The following is a 17,992-nucleotide window of genomic DNA, read 5'->3' on the forward strand; positions in this document are numbered from 1 at the left end:
TATGTCAATTACATCAAGGGCGGGATCCTTAACTGTCATGCAGTGTGTCAGCGTCGGAACTATTGTCTTTGTCGTGTCAGTTATAGGAGTCTGATTCTGAGCAGTCTGTTTAGCTGTTCTGTCAGCTAGGTCGTTACCCTGAGAAATAATGTCAGTGACTTTCGTATGGGCTTTACACTTCATGATAGATATTGAAGTAGGTAGATGTATTGCATCTAATAGAGCTTGAATGAGGGGACCGTGTTGAATGTTGGCACCGTGAGAAGTTCAATAACCTCTCTCTCGCCAAAGGACTCCGAAGTCGTGAACGACTCCGAATGCATAACGTGAATCTGTGTATATGTTGACTTTCTTATTTTTGGCTTGAATACAGGCTTGTGTCAGAGCGATAAGCTCTGCTGCTTGAGCTGATAATGTGTCGATACAATTTGTTTCAATGACTTCGGTGTCTGTCGTGACTGCATAGGCGGCCACTAACTTTCCTGTACTTGTTCTCATACATGAACCATCTACATAAAGTGTCAGGTCTGGATCTGGTAATGGGACATCTGTCAAGTCTTGTCTGGGTTTCGTCGTAATAGTAATGACTTCAATACAATCATGTGCCAGTGGGTCTGTTCCACTTAAAGGCAAAAGTGTGGCAGGATTTAATGTACTACAACGTCTGATTTCTATGTGTGGCTGAAACAATGTCAATTCGTAACCAGTCAGTCGTGCTATAGTCAAGTGTTGTGTCTGTGTCCGGTTCAAGAGAACCTCTACTGCGTGTGGCACCTGTACTGTCAATTGATGTCCTAATACTATGGAATCGCTTTGTCTAATCGCTAGAGCTGTTGCTGCGACTGATTTCAGGCACGCAGGAAGAGCCTGAGCTACGGGATCTAATGTACTAGAAAAATAAGCACATGGCTTGTGTGATCCTGCTTGTTCCTGTGTGAGTACTGACAAAGCAGTACCTTCACGTTCCGTGACAAAGAGTGTAAAACGTTTGCTGTAACATGGTGTTGCTAAAACAGGTGCTTGGCATAAAGCTTTCTTCAAGCATTCAAACGCTTGTGTATGTTCCTGAGTCCAAGGGAGGTCAGTCGATGTCGCTGCCTCCTGTGTTGTCAACTGAATGAGTGGTTTTGCTAGAAATGCATATTGAGGGATCCACTGCCTACAGTACGAAGTGAGGCCTATGAATGCCCGCACCTCCTTTTGTGTCTTGGGTGGCGGCATGTTAACAATTAACTGGATGCGGTCGGGTGTAAGCTGTCTTCCCCCCTTGGACAGCAAGTGCCCAAGGTACACAACTTGCTGGACACAGAATTGCAACTTCGAAGGGGACACTTTGTGCCCCTTGTCGGCTAAAAAATGTAAAACCGTCAGTGATGCTTTTTCACATTCAGGTTCGCTTCGGGCGGTGATCAGCAGATCGTCGACATATTGAAGCAGGGCAGTGTTAGCTGGCATGTGGATACTGTCAAGTTCTCTTTTCAGTGCTTGGCTATAGATGCTGGGGCTTTCTGTGAATCCTTGAGGTGCGCGTGTGAATTTAAAACTTCGTCCATTTAAACTGAATCCGAACAAATATTGGCTTTCCGGATCGATTGGGACGCTGAAGAAGGCGTTCTTGAGGTCAATTACAGTAAAGAACGTTGCTTCTGAATCTATGGCTGTTAATAATGAAGAGATATCTGGGACCACGGGGTATTGTGGTACAATGCATTTGTTTAATTCGCGCAGATCAATAACTAATCGATATACTGGCGGTGCTTTTGGATCAGTTCGTTTAAGAATCGGAATTATCGGGGAATTACATACATTGGAGTCGGTTTCCACGACCACTCCTTGTGCAATGAGCTCGTCAATGATTTGCAGCAAAGCCACTACAGCATCTGGTGGTAATTTGTATTGTCGCATTCGTGGTAGTACTACTCCTGTTTTGAGTGTGACTCGATATGGTGTAATGTGCATACAACCTACATCAGTGGGGCCTTGTGCCCATAAATGTGCAGGTAAATTCTGTAACCGGTGATCCATGTCTCTAGACACGTAGTGACCCTTAAAATCACGCAAAAACAACCGTACTCCTTCCGGAGAACAACATATTATAGCTCCTAGAGCTTTCAATGTTTTTATACCTAACAAGTTTTCTGGACATGATTTCGTAAGCAATAGATCTGTAGTCCGTGTCAATGGACCAACTGTGAATGCAAGTGGTTGCGATACTTCGTTAATAGTGGGCTTTCCTGAAAAACCAAGGGAAATATTTTGTGAGCCTGAGAGGGGTGCCCCTGGGACTTCGCTGTGACTGATAGTGGTTCTGCTTGCCCCTGTATCGAGTAGAAACTTTCTGTCTTTTCCTAATACTTGACTCTGTACGTAAGGACCCTCTTGATCTACGGGAACCTCAATAAGGGGTAGGCCAACTTCCCTCTCTAGGCTATTTCATGTGTAGCGCTGATACTCTGGGTAGTCATTTTGTGCATACTGGTACATCTGTTGTGTCGTGTTTTGTGTTGCAGCAATAGGCTGTGGCTGTTGTTGTTGTTGTGGTGTGGTCTGTTGTACAGCTGGCATAGGCTGTATATTCTGAGGTACTTGTTGTTGGATCTGATCCTGTCTAGGCGGACGTGGTCTCTCTTTCGTTATACCCGTAGAGATATTGTGTTTTAGAACTGCGCAATCGTGTATATAATGACCTGGCTGTTTACAATAGTCGCATGTCCCTCTAACAGGACCCGCTGAATCATTGGACTGTGTCATACCCTTTTTATGACCGTCAGCTGGAACTGACTGGGCAACAAGCATTTTCATTTTCGTGTCTTTCATACGTCTTTGTTCATGTTCCTGTTCTTCCCTAATTCTGTTGTGATGATATTGTAACATTTGTAACATCTGAGACGGTGTGTTACCTTGCCAAGTACTCTCGAATTTCAGTACTCTACTCTTAACTTGGGGCAGAGAATTTTCAACTAATTTTGTCACAAACAGATGTGGATACGACTCACTACTTGCTTTTATACCACTATTAATACCAAAACATTTTTCAAATCGGGAATAGAAATCACTAGTATCTTCATCTTGTTTTTGTTTACAAGCTGAAATTGCACCCCAGTCTTCCTTTTTCGTAGTCAATAAACGTGGTAGTACCTGCACTAATAATCCTGGTAGTGCTGTAGTCTTTTCCCCAAGTCCTGCTCCTGCAGCTCGGGCCTTTTCTTCGTTTTCTAATGCTGTCCACTCTATCTTTTGGTCTCCCACCTCCCATTCCTTTTCTTTCAGTTTCTCGTAAATACCGGCAGGTAATAAGACCTTTAATATTTTCATAATGTCAGGGTAAGTATACTCTCCCATGAGTAACATGTCTTTTATCTCACGGTGGAAACCTGCTGGGTCTTTGTCATGGCTAGGTACTACTTTCTTCATTTCTAATAATTAAATTTTTGTTATGGGCGTGTACACAAACACGCGTTTAAAAGTATTGTCATCACCTCTGACTGGGTGCACTTCGCGTAAGGGATTCTGTCTGTCTATGTGATACGTTTTTCTTTCCTTGGGGGGAACTGAAACATGTTCTGGGCATACGAAGACAATGTACTGGTGTCGATATTCTAGAATTTCTTTAATTAGGTCAGTACCTGAACCTCTCCATTTATTCGTGAGTAATTCTATCAGTATATCAGGTAGGGGACCAGGATCGGAGTGTTGGCTTCTATATAATATAAGGAGGTGTTGTATCATGTATATACCAGCTAAACGCTGTTCGTCTGGGGTGAGATTCAAAAACGTGTGTGCTAGCGCATCATCACTGTATTTTTCAGAACTGTCAGCCCATTGTACTGCTGACCTGGCTAATTCTTGTTCATCCATAGAATCGAGCACGTGATACCCCCTTCGGTCTCGGAGTAATTTATCAGCAGCCTGGAATAAGTGTTCAGGGGACTTCGTATTTAGCATAGGGGCTTGAAAATGTTTATTACATTCTGGACGTATCGGACGTATCGGATCAGTAAAGTATCTGGTATTGTTACAAGGTCTTCCCCTACCTACATAAGCTATCGTTTCTAATTGTCCTGTGGGCATTTCTGATTCTTCCTCCTCCTCTCCCTCTGATTCAGTTTTGTCTGCCTCCATTCTGGCTTTATGTATTCGTTCTATTTCTTTGCGGATCTTTCGGCACATAGCTACTATACACGTCTGTTTATCATGTTTTCCCTCTGATATATTCTGACCCCATCTGGTAAGTACTTGCATTTCATCCTGGTCTACCCCAGGCCTGTCTTTGTCTCTGATTAAGCAGTTTATAAAGAAGCGTAACAGTAATCTCTGTATATCCACTTTCTGGTAATCCATGGCTTCGTCAATACTTTCAGGGCCTTGCCCTGTTTGGACAAAACGATATATATTGTCTAAATGTTTAATCATTCCTGGAAGTGTCGTTAAATATATTGAAGCTCGTCGTATACGTAGTGATGATAGCAGCATTCTGTCATTTTTACCGGGCACTGGATCATATCTACAATCCACAAGATGTTCCTTAAACATGTCGGACGTTGCTATTTGGGGTGTACGTTTGTTTGCTAAATCTCTAAGAGACCATTTACTTCGTGACGGTGGCGTGGCAAAAATTGCTGTCGCACCTCCTGTCGCACCTTCTGAGGTGCTAGGCACGAAAGGATTTGTGGGATGTAAGGTAGAAACTGTGGATGCAGGAAAAGCGGTGGAAACAGATGGACCTGTTGGATTGTGCGGAGGAGTTTGTTGTTGCGGAGGTGGGGGCGGATGATCTCGGGGTTGAGCACCATCGACAGGTGGCGTGTGTGGTGGAACATTAACATATTCGGGAGCTACATCGTCTAAATAGGAGGAAAGGAAAATATCTTTTGCGGTCTTGGGATGTGCTTTAATCGGGAGTAATGGGGGTGTCAAATCTTTCGGTATTTCCGGGGTGGCCTTAGGTAAACCTTCGGCCAAAAGAGGATACATACCATTCATAAGAGTGTTCCGTTGTCTGTCTACTTGTTCTGTTTTTACTCGGATACCTTCCTCAACTAATACGTTTTCTCGGGCCTTATTTGAGTTCTCCCTACTTTTCTCTTCCTGTCTGAGCGCTTTCTCTGTGCGCCTATGCGATTCTTTACGCCATAGTTCAATGGCATCTTTCTGTGACTGTCTGGCTTTCTTTTTCCATAATTCTTCTTCTACTCTCATGATGCAATCTGCATCCCATGTCCCAGCTGCGGGCCACCTCTGACTTTCCGCTAGATCCTTGGTGTAGTCCACCCATAAGTCAAGATATAATACGGCATCTAGGCCATGTTTATGATACATAAAATACCCTGGAGTGTCCCTAGGTGGAATGGGAACAGCTTCTTCGAGTACTCCTTTTCTAGTTTTGATTTGTCTTAATTTTGAAAAGAACGGCATCTTTAAACCTTGCTACTTGATTCTTACTTGAACTGGACTTGAACACAATTAATACGATAAACACAATAAGGAACACTCATTCATACCACAATTTTTTAAACCTATTAAAACATTTAACATTTAACATTTAACGAACAATGATAATTAGAAGAAAACTAGTCACTGACATAATACTAATACTAGATAATACTGAATTATATACATGAACATACTAGATATACTGCTAAACAGTACAGATACACTGCTAAAACAGTGCAGACCGGATTTGTGTACCCAAACCCGTCATGACCGGCACAAATTAATGTGCACGTCTAAATGCCTCCCCAGCAACGGTACTCACCGGGTAGCACGGAACGGAAGGCCTCGGAACTGAACTGAACTGGACCGGACTGGACTCGACTCGACTCGACTCGGAACTTCGGAACCTGGTGGGCCTCTGTATACCTCGGATCTTGCTCTCTCAGCTAGGCTCTGGTCGGGATACTTCGCACTTCTCACCGCCTCGTCTGGGTGTTGATCGCAGCCTCAGTCACCCCCGCTTGGCCGGAGGGAGATACAGGAAATCCTGCGGGTACGCGTTTTTGTCCGTTCAGCTGTGGCAGGAGACCGGGCCTGCAACGCACCTCCGGCGCGTGAGATGAGAAAGTGTCCCTGTTCGGGCGCCAATTTATGTGGTAAATATTTAAATTACCTGTACTATTTTTTATGCGGTAAAGTCTAGTAAGAATAACTCAATCAAAATAAGAGGCAGAATCCGTGGTATTAGAGGTTCTGAAAAGGACTTTATTCCTTACAAAGGAATTATGGTTCGAACCAGGCAATCATATTCCATCACCACGAAGGTTCAGGAAGGGATAGGCAATGCATTATTGACAAGTGATCATATATATATGAAAAGCATTACATTAAGACAGATGCAGGAGGCGTAACAGCTGATAATACAGATAAGAATACACATACGTAATGAAAATAGGCGTAATAATAGGCGTATACTAGAAACGTCATTTAAAATGATGTCACAAGTGGGTGGATCCATAAGAGAATCCTGCAGTGTCAGCAGAAATATTTGGCAGAGATGCGCGCGCAGCCGCATGACGTGTGATTGACGTGCAACTAGAGGGTGAAGGGAACTTGACATTTAGCCCTACATGTGGAGACAGAAGTCTGGGGTGTCAGGACAACCTAGTCCTAAATCATATCTAATATCTTGTGTTTAAGGAACTATATTATCTGGAAGGAAAGGTCTTCTCGGACAGATCCTATTCTATACTGACTGTTAGTGCGTGTACAAGCGTCTATGTGTCTACATGAGATGCGAGGGGGCAGGAATCTTCCATAGTAACAGAGGCTATGAATTACTTGCATAAAGACAGCGAGGCCGAGCCCTTTGCTCGGTAGCAGGAAGGATGTTTACCTAAGCTACTTAGACAGGAATGCATTGGATGAGGAACGGAGCAGATAACTTGAAGGTGAAATACAGTTTTTGGCAGGCAACAGGCCGCGTCAGGCACCGTTAGCCGCGCAGGGAGTAGGACAAAGTTCATGGATACCGATGCAGGTCCAGGCTGGAGCATTTCAGAGGCAGAAGCAGGAAAAGGCTTGATGGCCGAATTCAGGGCCTACTCGCCTGAACTGTAAAACGTGAAAAGTGTATCATATAAAGTCGGTGGCCAATCATACTTAGAAATGGAATATCCGGCCCATTCATGGCAGATATGAAAGAGGGCATGTTAACGTTGGACGCACATGTATTTGCGTCTTCATAGCTGGAACTGGAGGGAACATACATGTACTTGTAGCATGTACATGGAGCCGTTGGGGTCTAAGATAGGGGACACAATTGACCATAAAAATTCATATTTCCTCAAACGCATCGTGGGCGCTCGGTGCGCGAAGCGGACCGAGTGCCCACAGCGCGCGCACGGTGCACGGTGAGCGCACGGTGTGAAAAACCTGAAAAAAAAATATTAATAAATACATAACTTAGCATTTAAAAAACCGTACAAATTCACTTAAAAAACCATAGGTTTCACACACGTTATAGTTAGGAATTAGCATTTAAAAAACCTTGCAAATTCACTTAAAAAACCATAGGTTTCACACATGTTATAGTTAGCTGGACATTTCCCTCGTAAAAAAACAATGAAATTCCCCCGTTATAGTTAGTGCAGGCAACTATAACTCACGCGACCGCAATCCTCTGCTGATGACGTCAGATATTACATCTATGGTTTTTTAAGTGAATATATATATATATATATACCTGGTGTGGTTCCCTTTCATTTAGCCACTCAAGAGATTATAGACAAGCTGCTTTACATTCCTTCAAGACTTAGCCTGAAGGCTGCTCTCCACAGCTACCACTAGGATAGCTTTCTATTAAGGTTGTCTTTAACCTAATCATCAATAAGGGTCGTTTGGACTGATGCACGGTGCCCACTTTAATTAGTGGACAGCATATACCAGGCCAACTTCTCGCATTTTCTCTAGGTCTTTTATCCATCTGGGACGGCGGTGCTGATGTTGAGGGAGGAGGATGAGTTGGTCCAGGTCTCTGTGAAGAATGCGATGCCGGGCAAGAGGGAGTCGAGTAGGTTCCAGATTTCCATGGCGTGTTTGTGTACGGAGCCTACGTTGAGGAGGATTCATTTTAGGGTGTCGCTGGTGTTGGCAGTGTTGGAGGCCGGGGTGGCGGTGAGGGTCTGGCGGCAGTGGAGGCAGGAGAGCTGGCCTTGGGTCGTGTTCGGCCTGTTGACATTCTTTAAGTCTTTCGGGGTTGAGTGCGAGGAGGGTGGTGGTGTCGTAGCGATGGGTAGTGGGAGGTTCAGGGTTCCTGGCCCTGAGCGCGGTCGGGTCGCGGACGGGCAGAGACGGGCTTGCCTTAGGCGCGGCCGGCATAAATGGAGGGGGGCGGGATGCACAGCTGGGAGGCGGGAGCTGAAAACAGCTGAGGGGAGGGGCCGCGTGGGCAGCAGCGATGGGTGGGGAAGCGGGAAGCAGGAAAAACAGGCAGAGGGGGCGGCACGGCACAATAGCAAGCAGGGCACAGTAAAAAGCAGGAACAACAAGGCACAATAAATAAAAAACGGGCACAGCAAGGCAAAAATCAAGGTACACAATGGAAAAAGAGAAATCACAACAGGAGCGGCAGCGCTGCAGGCAGGAGCTGAGGCTCGAACCCCTGCCTGCACTGAGCCCTGCATGGGCAGAGGCACAGCACGGCAGCTGGAGCTGCAGGGGGACAGAGCAGGTCTCTGGCCAAGGTCAGAGGTCCTGCTTGCGCTCGCCACACAGCGGCCGGCATAAATAGGGGAGGGGGGAGGGAGGCACAGCTGGGAGGCGGGAGTGGGAAGCGGTGGAGGGGAGAGGCTGCGGTGGCAGCAGCGGCGGGTGGGGAAGCAGGAAAAATGGGCAGAGGGCGAAGAACGGCACAATGGCAAGCAGGGCACAGTAAATAAAAAAGCAGGCACAAAAAATACAAAAGGGGCGCAGCAAGGCAAAAATCAAGGTACAAAATGGAAAACGGGAAAAGCACAACAGGAGGGGCAGGGGGGCAAAGACAGAGGGCGCGACCTCGGCAGGAGCCAAGGCTCGAACCCCTACCTGTACTGAGCCCTGCCTGGGCAGAGGCACAGCATGGCAGCCGGAGCTACAGGGGGAGAGAGCAGGTCCCTGACCTCAGCATCCCATGGACTTCTGCATTCGCTGGACCTCAGCATCCCATGGACCTCCGCATCCCCTGGACACCAGTCAGAACCAGGTCTCAAAGAATCTTTTTAATTTGTGTGTTATTCTGAACTGTGCTCTAAACCTCATTCAGGATGAAGGATATGAGGGCATTTCTATGAAATCATCAAATAAAGGATTTGTCAATTTAACTGAGGCTGACAAGGTATTGGGTACCATTAGGGACTAGTCGTGAAATAAAATCATGTTTACAAAGAATTTGAAAAGTTTAAGAAAAAGAGCTAACAGTATATGACCTGTTTTTCACTTCCTTTTAGAATCACAACATCTATGGGAGCAACCAGTTTCTTCTGCATGACTTCGCGATCATTTTCATCACCTTTCTGACAAGTAAGTGGAACCTGGCATGTAACTGTGAAAACCACCCAAGACCAGACAGTGCGTCCGAGGTGAGCTGAGACTGCAGTTGAAGCGCAGCCCCATTGGTGCCCCACTCCCTGAGGAGATGTGCCAGTGAGACCTTCTGATCATTAATTCTCAGATGGTAACTTTGGCAAAACGCCCTCGGATCTTTCACGGTTTGGGGGCTCTCTTGTCGTAGGGGTGGTGTTGTGTCTGCTCTTGTAGGTGGTGAGAGTCTGGGTTCAGTCCAAACCTGCATTACCTCTTTTAAGCTCAGCAGACTGGCTATTGAGGTGTGAGACGCACTTGCCAGCAGGAGGCGCTCCTGAGAGAGTAGAAAGGGGGGCTTGTTCAGCATCAATAAATGTTTATTGTGGGACACAATTCATACAAGCAAGTACAAATTTAATTATAGACATCTCTTGTTATTCCCAATGATATTGGAAAGAAATGAAAGTAAAAAAATAAAACTAGTTAGTTTGCAATTTTTTCTCAAGATCTTTGAGTCGATGCTAGTGTGTGAAGTTGGCCAGGCATATGCTGTCCACTAGTTTTAGTGGCACCTTGCACCAGTCCAAACAACCCTTATTGATGATAGGTTTAAAGACAACCTTTCTTGAAAGCTATCCTAGTGGTAGCTATGGAGAGCAGCCTTCAGGCAAAGTCTTGAAGGAATGTAAAGCAGCTTGTTTTACCAGTCTATAACCTCCTGAATGACCAAATGAAAGGACCACACAGGTTGTATAATAAAAATATGTATTTATTGCTAAACTCTCTCTACTAACCCCTCTGTGAAGTTAGAGAGCAAGGCACACAATAATACAGTTCTAAAAGGACAGTAAATAGCACAATATACAATGGGCCCTGGGGCGGACCAAACCATGTATTAAGAAAGTGGTATAAGAACCGCGACTTGACTAGACACAGTGCCTAGAGCATGTAGAATCGCTGGGACCCCCAGGAACCACCCAAGGTAGTGACACGGGAGACCCACGGGGGACGAGCGCACTATTCGTGGGACGCGTGCAGTGTGACAACACAGCCGCGAGCTCCGTTGGCTTCTATGGAGAAAGTCGCGGTTGGAATTTTAAAGTTTAAGGACACTTAGGAGAGGACTTTGAGAAAACCCCTTTAGACTTAGGGGGTTCTAGGGCCAGCACCCGCGGGAGCACCGGAGTACTCGAGTTACCTCACACAGGGAAGCCGGGTGCATAGGTGTAAAATGGTGTTGGGAATCGTCGTAGTTTTCAATGGCGACCTGCTGCAAAGTGCTGCTGCCGGGAAGGAGAAGAGTGTCCGGTGTGATCCAAGCCTGGATTGAAGATCAGAAGAACCTGAAAGCAGAGGGGACAGAGTCTGGGTCACTTTCCAGTGACCAGGGGCACGATAGACGAATGTCCACCGATGTCGGGTGTTTCAGGTGCGAAGAGGTGAAGCTTGACTCTGCAGCCACGAGGACCAGGAGCTAGATTCGAGCTGTCCCATGAAGGATGTCGAGTGCTGCGGTGTCGGTGCCCGGATTGGACCCAACAAGCCTTGGCAACAGCAACCCACGCAGGAAGAGAAAAGATGCTTCGGTGCGGACCAGCAAGGTCCTCGGGACTCCCCAAGTGATGGAGAGTCGGGGCACGTCTGGAGCAACCAGTTAAGCCCAATTGGAGTTAAAGTTACCTTCGCAGCGACCCACCAGTCGACGGAACAGGGATTGCAAAGGGACCTCGAGAGAAAACACAAAGGGCCTGCTCACAGAACACTCGTGTAGTGTTTGTGGGCAATCTTCAGTGCAACTGCTGCTCGGGGTCAGGGTTCCAAGTAACCCAAACCTCAGCTGCAGGAGTCACTGGAAAGCTGATGCTTCTGCAAGTGGTTGCGGTGTCCAGGGTTTCGGGTTGCATGGTCTTCCTCGAGGGATACAGGCCTCAGAATTGCTGAGTGCTCAGATCGACCTCAGAGACCACAGAAACCCACCTCCTGTGTTGCAAAATTCTTCGGAGTCCGGTGGGAGCAACCGAGATGCAATCCGGACAGATGCGTCTTTGGTGCCAGAGTTTCGTCCAGGTGTAATCTAAAGTCCTGTAGTCAGGGGTTCCTTCTTATACCCAAGGAAGGGGTTGGACATACTCTGGGGACACACCTATGGGAGGGAAAGGAAAGAGAGGTGGCTACACCGATTTCCTTTGTCCAGTTCGCACCAGAGCAGGGACTGGTAGCCCCTGCAACCGGTTTGAATTGGACTATGCAGAGGGACACCAAATGTGCCCCCAGTGCTGAACTTCAAAGCACTCTTGGAGTGTACCCACCCAGCCCTAATACACTTAAGCCTGTCTGAGAGGTGGTGACACCTCCCTGTGACAGGAAACCTATTGTCCAGGCCTCCCCTGCTGGAGTTTCGTCCAGCAGCAGGAGGGCAGACTTGTGTCTGTGGCTGGCAGCATCCATTTTGTGATGCCAGGGCTCTGTTAGCTGGTACCGGGTATACCGGTGCTGTCATGTCTCTCCCTCTAGAAGGGTGGGATCATACTCCCACAGCAGTTACTGGTGTGGGGGTATGATTCCAAGGTGTTTAACACCAAGCATGACATGTTTCAATGCAGCCAGTCCAAAGTTAGCATTTCCCGTTTGGTTATAATGCACTTAAGAGTATATGGTTTGGCTGCATCACAAACAACCCCGGAATAAAGGTTCCGAAGGGTGCAGAGGGGCTCTGCTCATGCATGGGCACCCTCTCACATGAAACCCATCACCCTGCCTTCAGGGTTAGTAAGGCCTGCCATAGGGGTGACTGATAGGTTTATATGTGTAGTGATTTGGAGAGCTATAGTGACCACCTTACCCAGGCTGCAGTAGCAGTCCTGTGGTGTCATTTTGGCAAGCTTCCCAGGGGTGGCATAATACATGCTGAGGTCCCTGGTAGGCCTCTGGGGTATCTATGCCCTGGGTACATAGTGTACCATATACTAGGGACTTATAAGGGTACCCCAGAATCCAGAATTTAGAGAAGAAGCAGCTAGACTGTGGTCCTGATTAGCAGGGCCACAGCCAAACCAAAGTCGAAAAACAGTGAAACACCAGCAAAAAGTGGGGGTAACTATAAGAAGCAGATCCTACTCTTTTACAGCTAGCGCTTTGCCTTGTCTCTATAAATGTAGGCACTGAGCGGGAATTCATTCTCTTATGTAGACGTAGGTAGGTACTGTCACCATTAGTAGGCGCAGACCCACTGCTGGCAAGATTGATGATTGAATAAGGTGGGCGGAACCGGTTCTGCCCATTTCAGGCATGGCACACAGTCACTTGATGACGTCACTCAGAGACAATTGCATATATCTGCTTAATTCATGGAACATTCATTAGCGTTCAAATCAGAGTGGTCATTCAAGGGCCAAGATGCCTTTCTCTAAAATATCTGGTAAATCAAATTTAATACGTCAATTTCAACAAACTGCCAGCATCATTTGAGGTCAATAAAAATGTTACAGTGATGTTGCGTGATCTGTTTCCTAGTTGCTAATTAACCACCTACGCAGACTGGTGCCACTAGCAAGAGAAAGCCACATGTATCAGTTATTGAGGTTGGTTTTGCTCACAATGGCGCATTGCACAATTTACTTCCATAACAAGTCTTGCGCCACATCGGCAATGGTTTATCAGATCTGACTTCTGCTACAGCGGCCCTGTTGCCCCAGAAGCAACAAAACCCAGGCACAAAAATCTCCTTCCTAAACCTTTCTTGAAATATTTTCTAGTGGTGCCTTCGGTGGAACACCAGCATCTGTGTCCACGGATACCTTCTGCTTCTCTTGAAGGCCTAAAGCAGGATAGGTTTTGCATCTTGGACCCTCTGAATATCTCAGAGGGTTAATAAAGCACTGTTCCAGGGTGCCTTCTCCAGGAAGGACTTCGTGGCTGTACCCGTGTACATCTTATCGTACCTTGGCTCACAAGGGATCTCAGATTTCGGGAGCATTCATCTCACACTGGTCCAGGGTACCTTCTCCAGGAAGGTCTTCATGGCTGTAAGTCAAGATCTACTTGTACCTGTTCCAGGCTGGTACCCGTATACGGCCTATCGTACCCAGAGACGTTTTAATGCATGGGCAAAGTGGGATCTGGCCCAGGGCCCCACCCTTTCAGGGGGCCCCCTGACAGAGTCAGCTCTGTTCTCCAGAGTTTTGCCCTAATGACCTTGAGTATTTCTCAAACAGATTGTTTTAAATACTGTTTTCCTTTAATTTATTTTTATGTACCTGATGTGTGAGAGTCTAGTACAGCCATTTTGAAGAGAAATGTTGTGTTTATGTTTCATGCAATATACATAAAAGAATTTTCTTTAAGATCAAAACAAGGTTTAACATATAAGAAATGGGAGGGCGTCACAGAGATTATTTGCAGTAATATTGGTGAGCTGCTGCTGTGTTACAATATTGAAAACACACATAACTATCCCTGAGTATTAGATGTAAACACATTTAGGGCCTTATTTATGAGAAGTGATGCATCGCTGTGTGAAAACAGGGATGCGTCACTTCTTAGCGCGCCCTCCTTGCAACATGATGGATGCGTCATATTTACTGTATGACGCATCATGTTGCAAGGAGTTACAGATACAGCAGTATATCTGACGTATTTGTAGGCGCACAAGTGATGCATTGCTGGGGTGTGTCTGAAAATAGACGCAGCTCCAGTAATGTGTCCTTTCACATGGGGCAAGCCCCATGTGAAAGGCCCTGCATCAGTCTTACACCTGCTGTGAGGCAGGTGTAAGATATTGACACAATGGCGTCCTAGAAGTGGCGCACTGAGTTCTCATAGGTTTCAATGCGCCACTTCTACGAGGCTTTTTGCGGGGCAACACCCACCCTGCATACATTATACCTGGTGCAGGTATAATGTGGTGCAGGGGTTTACAAAGTGACGCATCTGCCTAGATGCGTCACTTTGTAAATAGGGCGCAACATGGCACATTTTTTTACGCTGCCAGTTCGTCACAAAACATGACGCACCAGCAGCATAAAAGGCCCTTAGAATTTGAACGAGTGTTCCTTTGCACTGTCAGGGACCTAATGAAATGAAATAGTGTATTTATCAAAGAGCGCAGCTACTCAGACTAGAGTGTCCTGGCACGTGACAGCGGGAGGAAAGCGTGTGTAAAGGTCCTTCCTGAAAGAGTGTAGGTCTGTGGTTAGTCTCAGAGACTCAGGGAGGCTATTCCACAATTTTGCGCCTAGAAAGCAGAGGGATCTGCCTCAAGTGCGGGCAGGGCATATTTTAGGCACGATGGCCAGGTTGGCATTGGAAGATCTTAGGGGTCTAGATGTTGTGTAGAGATTAACTCGCTTATTTAGGTAGCTGGCTTCTAAGCCGTGGAAAGCTTTAAAGAAGATGGTCATCGCTTTGAAGTCGATCCGTTCTTTTATGCGGAGCCAGTGTAGAGACTTAAGAATAGGTGTCGTACTAGATCTGGGTTTAGGTCTCAGGATGGCTCTGGACGCCGCGTTTTAGGCGCTGAATAAGGGATTTGGGAAGACCGAAGTACAAGCTGTTGACATAGTCAAGCTTTGATGTCATCAGAGCCTGCACCGCAATCTTTCTGCCCTCAAGTGGTAACAGTGGCAGGAATTTTTTTAGCATCCAGAGTATGCCAAAGCAAGCGCCAGTTAGATTTTGGATTTGAAAGCGCATGGAGAGTGTCTTGTCTATGACAATTCCTAAGTTTTTGACTTTCTCCTTTTCCGCGGGCGGGGACGGCAGATCTTTTGGCCACCAAGTGCTCCTGTCAGGTGTTTCTGGTTTACTAAAGAAAACAACTTCTTAAGCCAGTTAAAAACATTTGTGAGGCAAGACCTAATCATTGCCCCGTCAAAGTCGGTTCCTTTTTCACACGTAAAAATCAGCTGAGTGTCATCAGCATAGGAAATAATTTTGGCGCCCTCTTCCTCTACCAGAAATGCACGGGGGATAGATGTATAATAAAAAGGGTAGGACTGAGAATGGAGCCCTGAGGGACACCTACATTCATGTCTGGAACTGGGGATGAGAAAGGGGGGAGCCAGATGTCCTGAGATCTATTTGCCAAGAAGGAAGACATCCATGTTCAGGCAGTCCCCCCGGGCCGATGTTCGCAAGTCTCTCCAGGAGCTTCTCATGTGGGACCGTATCAAAGGCAGCCGACTGATTGAGCAGTATCAATACGTCCTTGCCTCCCTGGTCCAGCTTACCCTTGAGAAATTCAGTCACTTCCAGCAGAGAAGATTCCGTACTGTAGTTAGCCCTAAAACCGGATTGGGACTCATGAAGGAGCTTCCCATTTTCAATGCGTTTTTGGAGAACCTTGTTTACATGCTTCTCTAATACTTTGGAGAGGGCCGTAAGAAGGGAGATTGGCCTGTAGTTGGCAGGGTCCTTCGGGTTGGCGTTAGCCTTTTTAATCAGTGGAAGAATCTTAGCATTCTTCCATAATTTCAGCATGTTGTCTGAGGAGAGGGGAGCATTAAAGAGATGGTTTACCATGGGGTTTATGGTGGGAGCTAATAGGTTCAGGATATTCGCTGGACATGGGACGGTAGGAGAGCCAGACTTAATGCTTTGGAGAAGGGTCAGTGACTCTTCAAGCTGAAACTCGGGGAAAACTAGTAAAAGATGAAGGATCCAAGAGGTGAAATTTGCTATTAGAACTAAGGTAGAAGGTCAGTTCTTCCTCTGAGATGTTAGTGAAGGCTTGTTGGATCACGGACATCTTTTTGTGGAAGATTTGAGCTATTTGCTTAGACCATTCTTCCTTACATGGCCCTTCCTTTGTGCCGACTTTCGGGGAGGTAAAGGATTTGACTATGCTAAAGATTTCCTTACTCTTATTTTGGGCATTTTTTTATCTTGGTTTGAAATAAGTTTTTCTTGGCTGCCTTCACGAGAATGTAATTAGCTTTTAAGTTGTCTTTATACACTTTCCTGTCCTCAGGTAGATAGGATTTACGCCATTTCCGTTCCATTTTTCTACAATTTCTTTTGCTAGATCTGAGGGAATCGTTAAATCATGGAGCTGGTGGGGCCGACCTCTTTGAGGAGCGCGAAACAACCAGTACCGCTGCATCAATGTTGGTTCGGAGCCATGAATCCATTGAGAGGGCGTCCGAGTCAGGGCAGCCAGACAGCTCCGGTGAGGAATGACTGAGGGCGTCTGCGAACATCGGGATGGATACTTTATGGAACGTCCTGTAATTAGGGACCCTCTGCCCTGCGTTAGCCCGAGTGGCTGTGGCAGAGTTGGGAATGACAAATTTTAAGAAGAGGTGGTCAGAACAGATAATGGGAAGAGGTAGGCTTACTGATATGTCAAAGTTGTGAAAGATTTGATCTAGGGTATGACCCTTCTCATGGGTGGCCGAAGAAATAGATGGAAACATGTTGCAGGCCTGCAGAGTCTCCAACAAGGACATTTTTGAGGGTCTTTTCCATTGTCCATATGTATATTGAAACCTCCCAGAATAAGGCAGTTGTTGTATTTTAAGGCTAGGGAGGTGGTGGCTGTATTAAGCGTACTAATACAATTTCCAATGGCACTGGGAGGTCTGTAAATCAGAAAACCAGCTAAGCTATGATGGGGGGGATAAGGTACAGCAGAAGCCTAAGGTCTCTGCACCCTCGATGTTTTCCATCAGGATGGGAGAGCAGTCTAGTTTTTTATTGTAAATTTTGGTGACACCACCCCCTTCCCACTCGGCCGGTCCCTCCTAAGGATTTTATAACCCGTAGGGATGGCCGAGGTGATAGTAGGGTTGGAGGCTTCAGACAGCCAGGTCTCAGTGAGAAATAAAAGATCAGGCTGTTCGTCTAAAAGTAGGCCATAAATGTGTGGTTCATGCTTTTGCATAGAGCGACAATTTTAAAGGATGGCCTTTAAGTCCTCTGTTTTCTTATTGTTTTTACACTTATTGTTGCGTGGGAGGATCTTGGGTATGAGTTTCCTGGGCTGGAGGAGAGACAAGTTGCACTTATTGCATCAAAAGTCTACCTCCAAGCTCCGATCAGCCGCTGTACACTGACATAATGGTAGCCGCCTAAGGCTAAGCAGTTTTTCCCTATTGTAACATTGTGGAAGAAACTCACTGGAGGGGAACTGGGCAGCATGGCCGGCGCTGGACGCATCCGGAACGCCTCCAGGCGCAGACGGGCTTGCCTTTGGTGCGCCATCGGCGCGCCCACTGCGCGCGTCCTTTTGCATCGGGAATATATAGGCTAATACCAATGATGCAAACTGGATCGCTAACACAGCTGAGGAAGTGGAAACTGAGGTGGCAGTAGTGTGGAGCCCGATAGTAGCCCCAGCCCTCCGCACAATCGGCGTATCAGCCGTGGCGGACCAGGACTGGAAGAAAAGCGAGATGCGAATTGAAGCAGACAAGGAGGTGTAAGCAAGCAGAATCAAGTAAAGTGCAAGTGCGCGTAGGTAGGAGAAATTGTTAAAAAGCACAGAGTAATTAAGACACAC

At 46.5% G+C, this 17,992-nt stretch overlaps 1 protein-coding gene across 1 annotated transcript in view; it reads left to right on the forward strand.

Annotated features, from left to right (window-relative positions):
- The window catches only part of LOC146788629 (putative cation-transporting ATPase 13A4), a 389,548-nt gene that overhangs the window by 292,101 nt on the left and 79,455 nt on the right, over positions 1 to 17,992 (forward strand). Inside the window, exon 25 of the mRNA XM_085633188.1 lies at positions 9,420 to 9,492. Within this exon, the coding sequence (XP_085489314.1) occupies positions 9,420 to 9,492 (73 nt within the window). The remainder of the gene's footprint in view (positions 1 to 9,419; positions 9,493 to 17,992) is intronic.

This window comes from Triturus cristatus, chromosome 11 (genome assembly GCF_964204655.1).
Source record: "Triturus cristatus chromosome 11, aTriCri1.1, whole genome shotgun sequence".
Classification (NCBI taxonomy): Eukaryota; Metazoa; Chordata; class Amphibia; order Caudata; family Salamandridae; genus Triturus; species Triturus cristatus.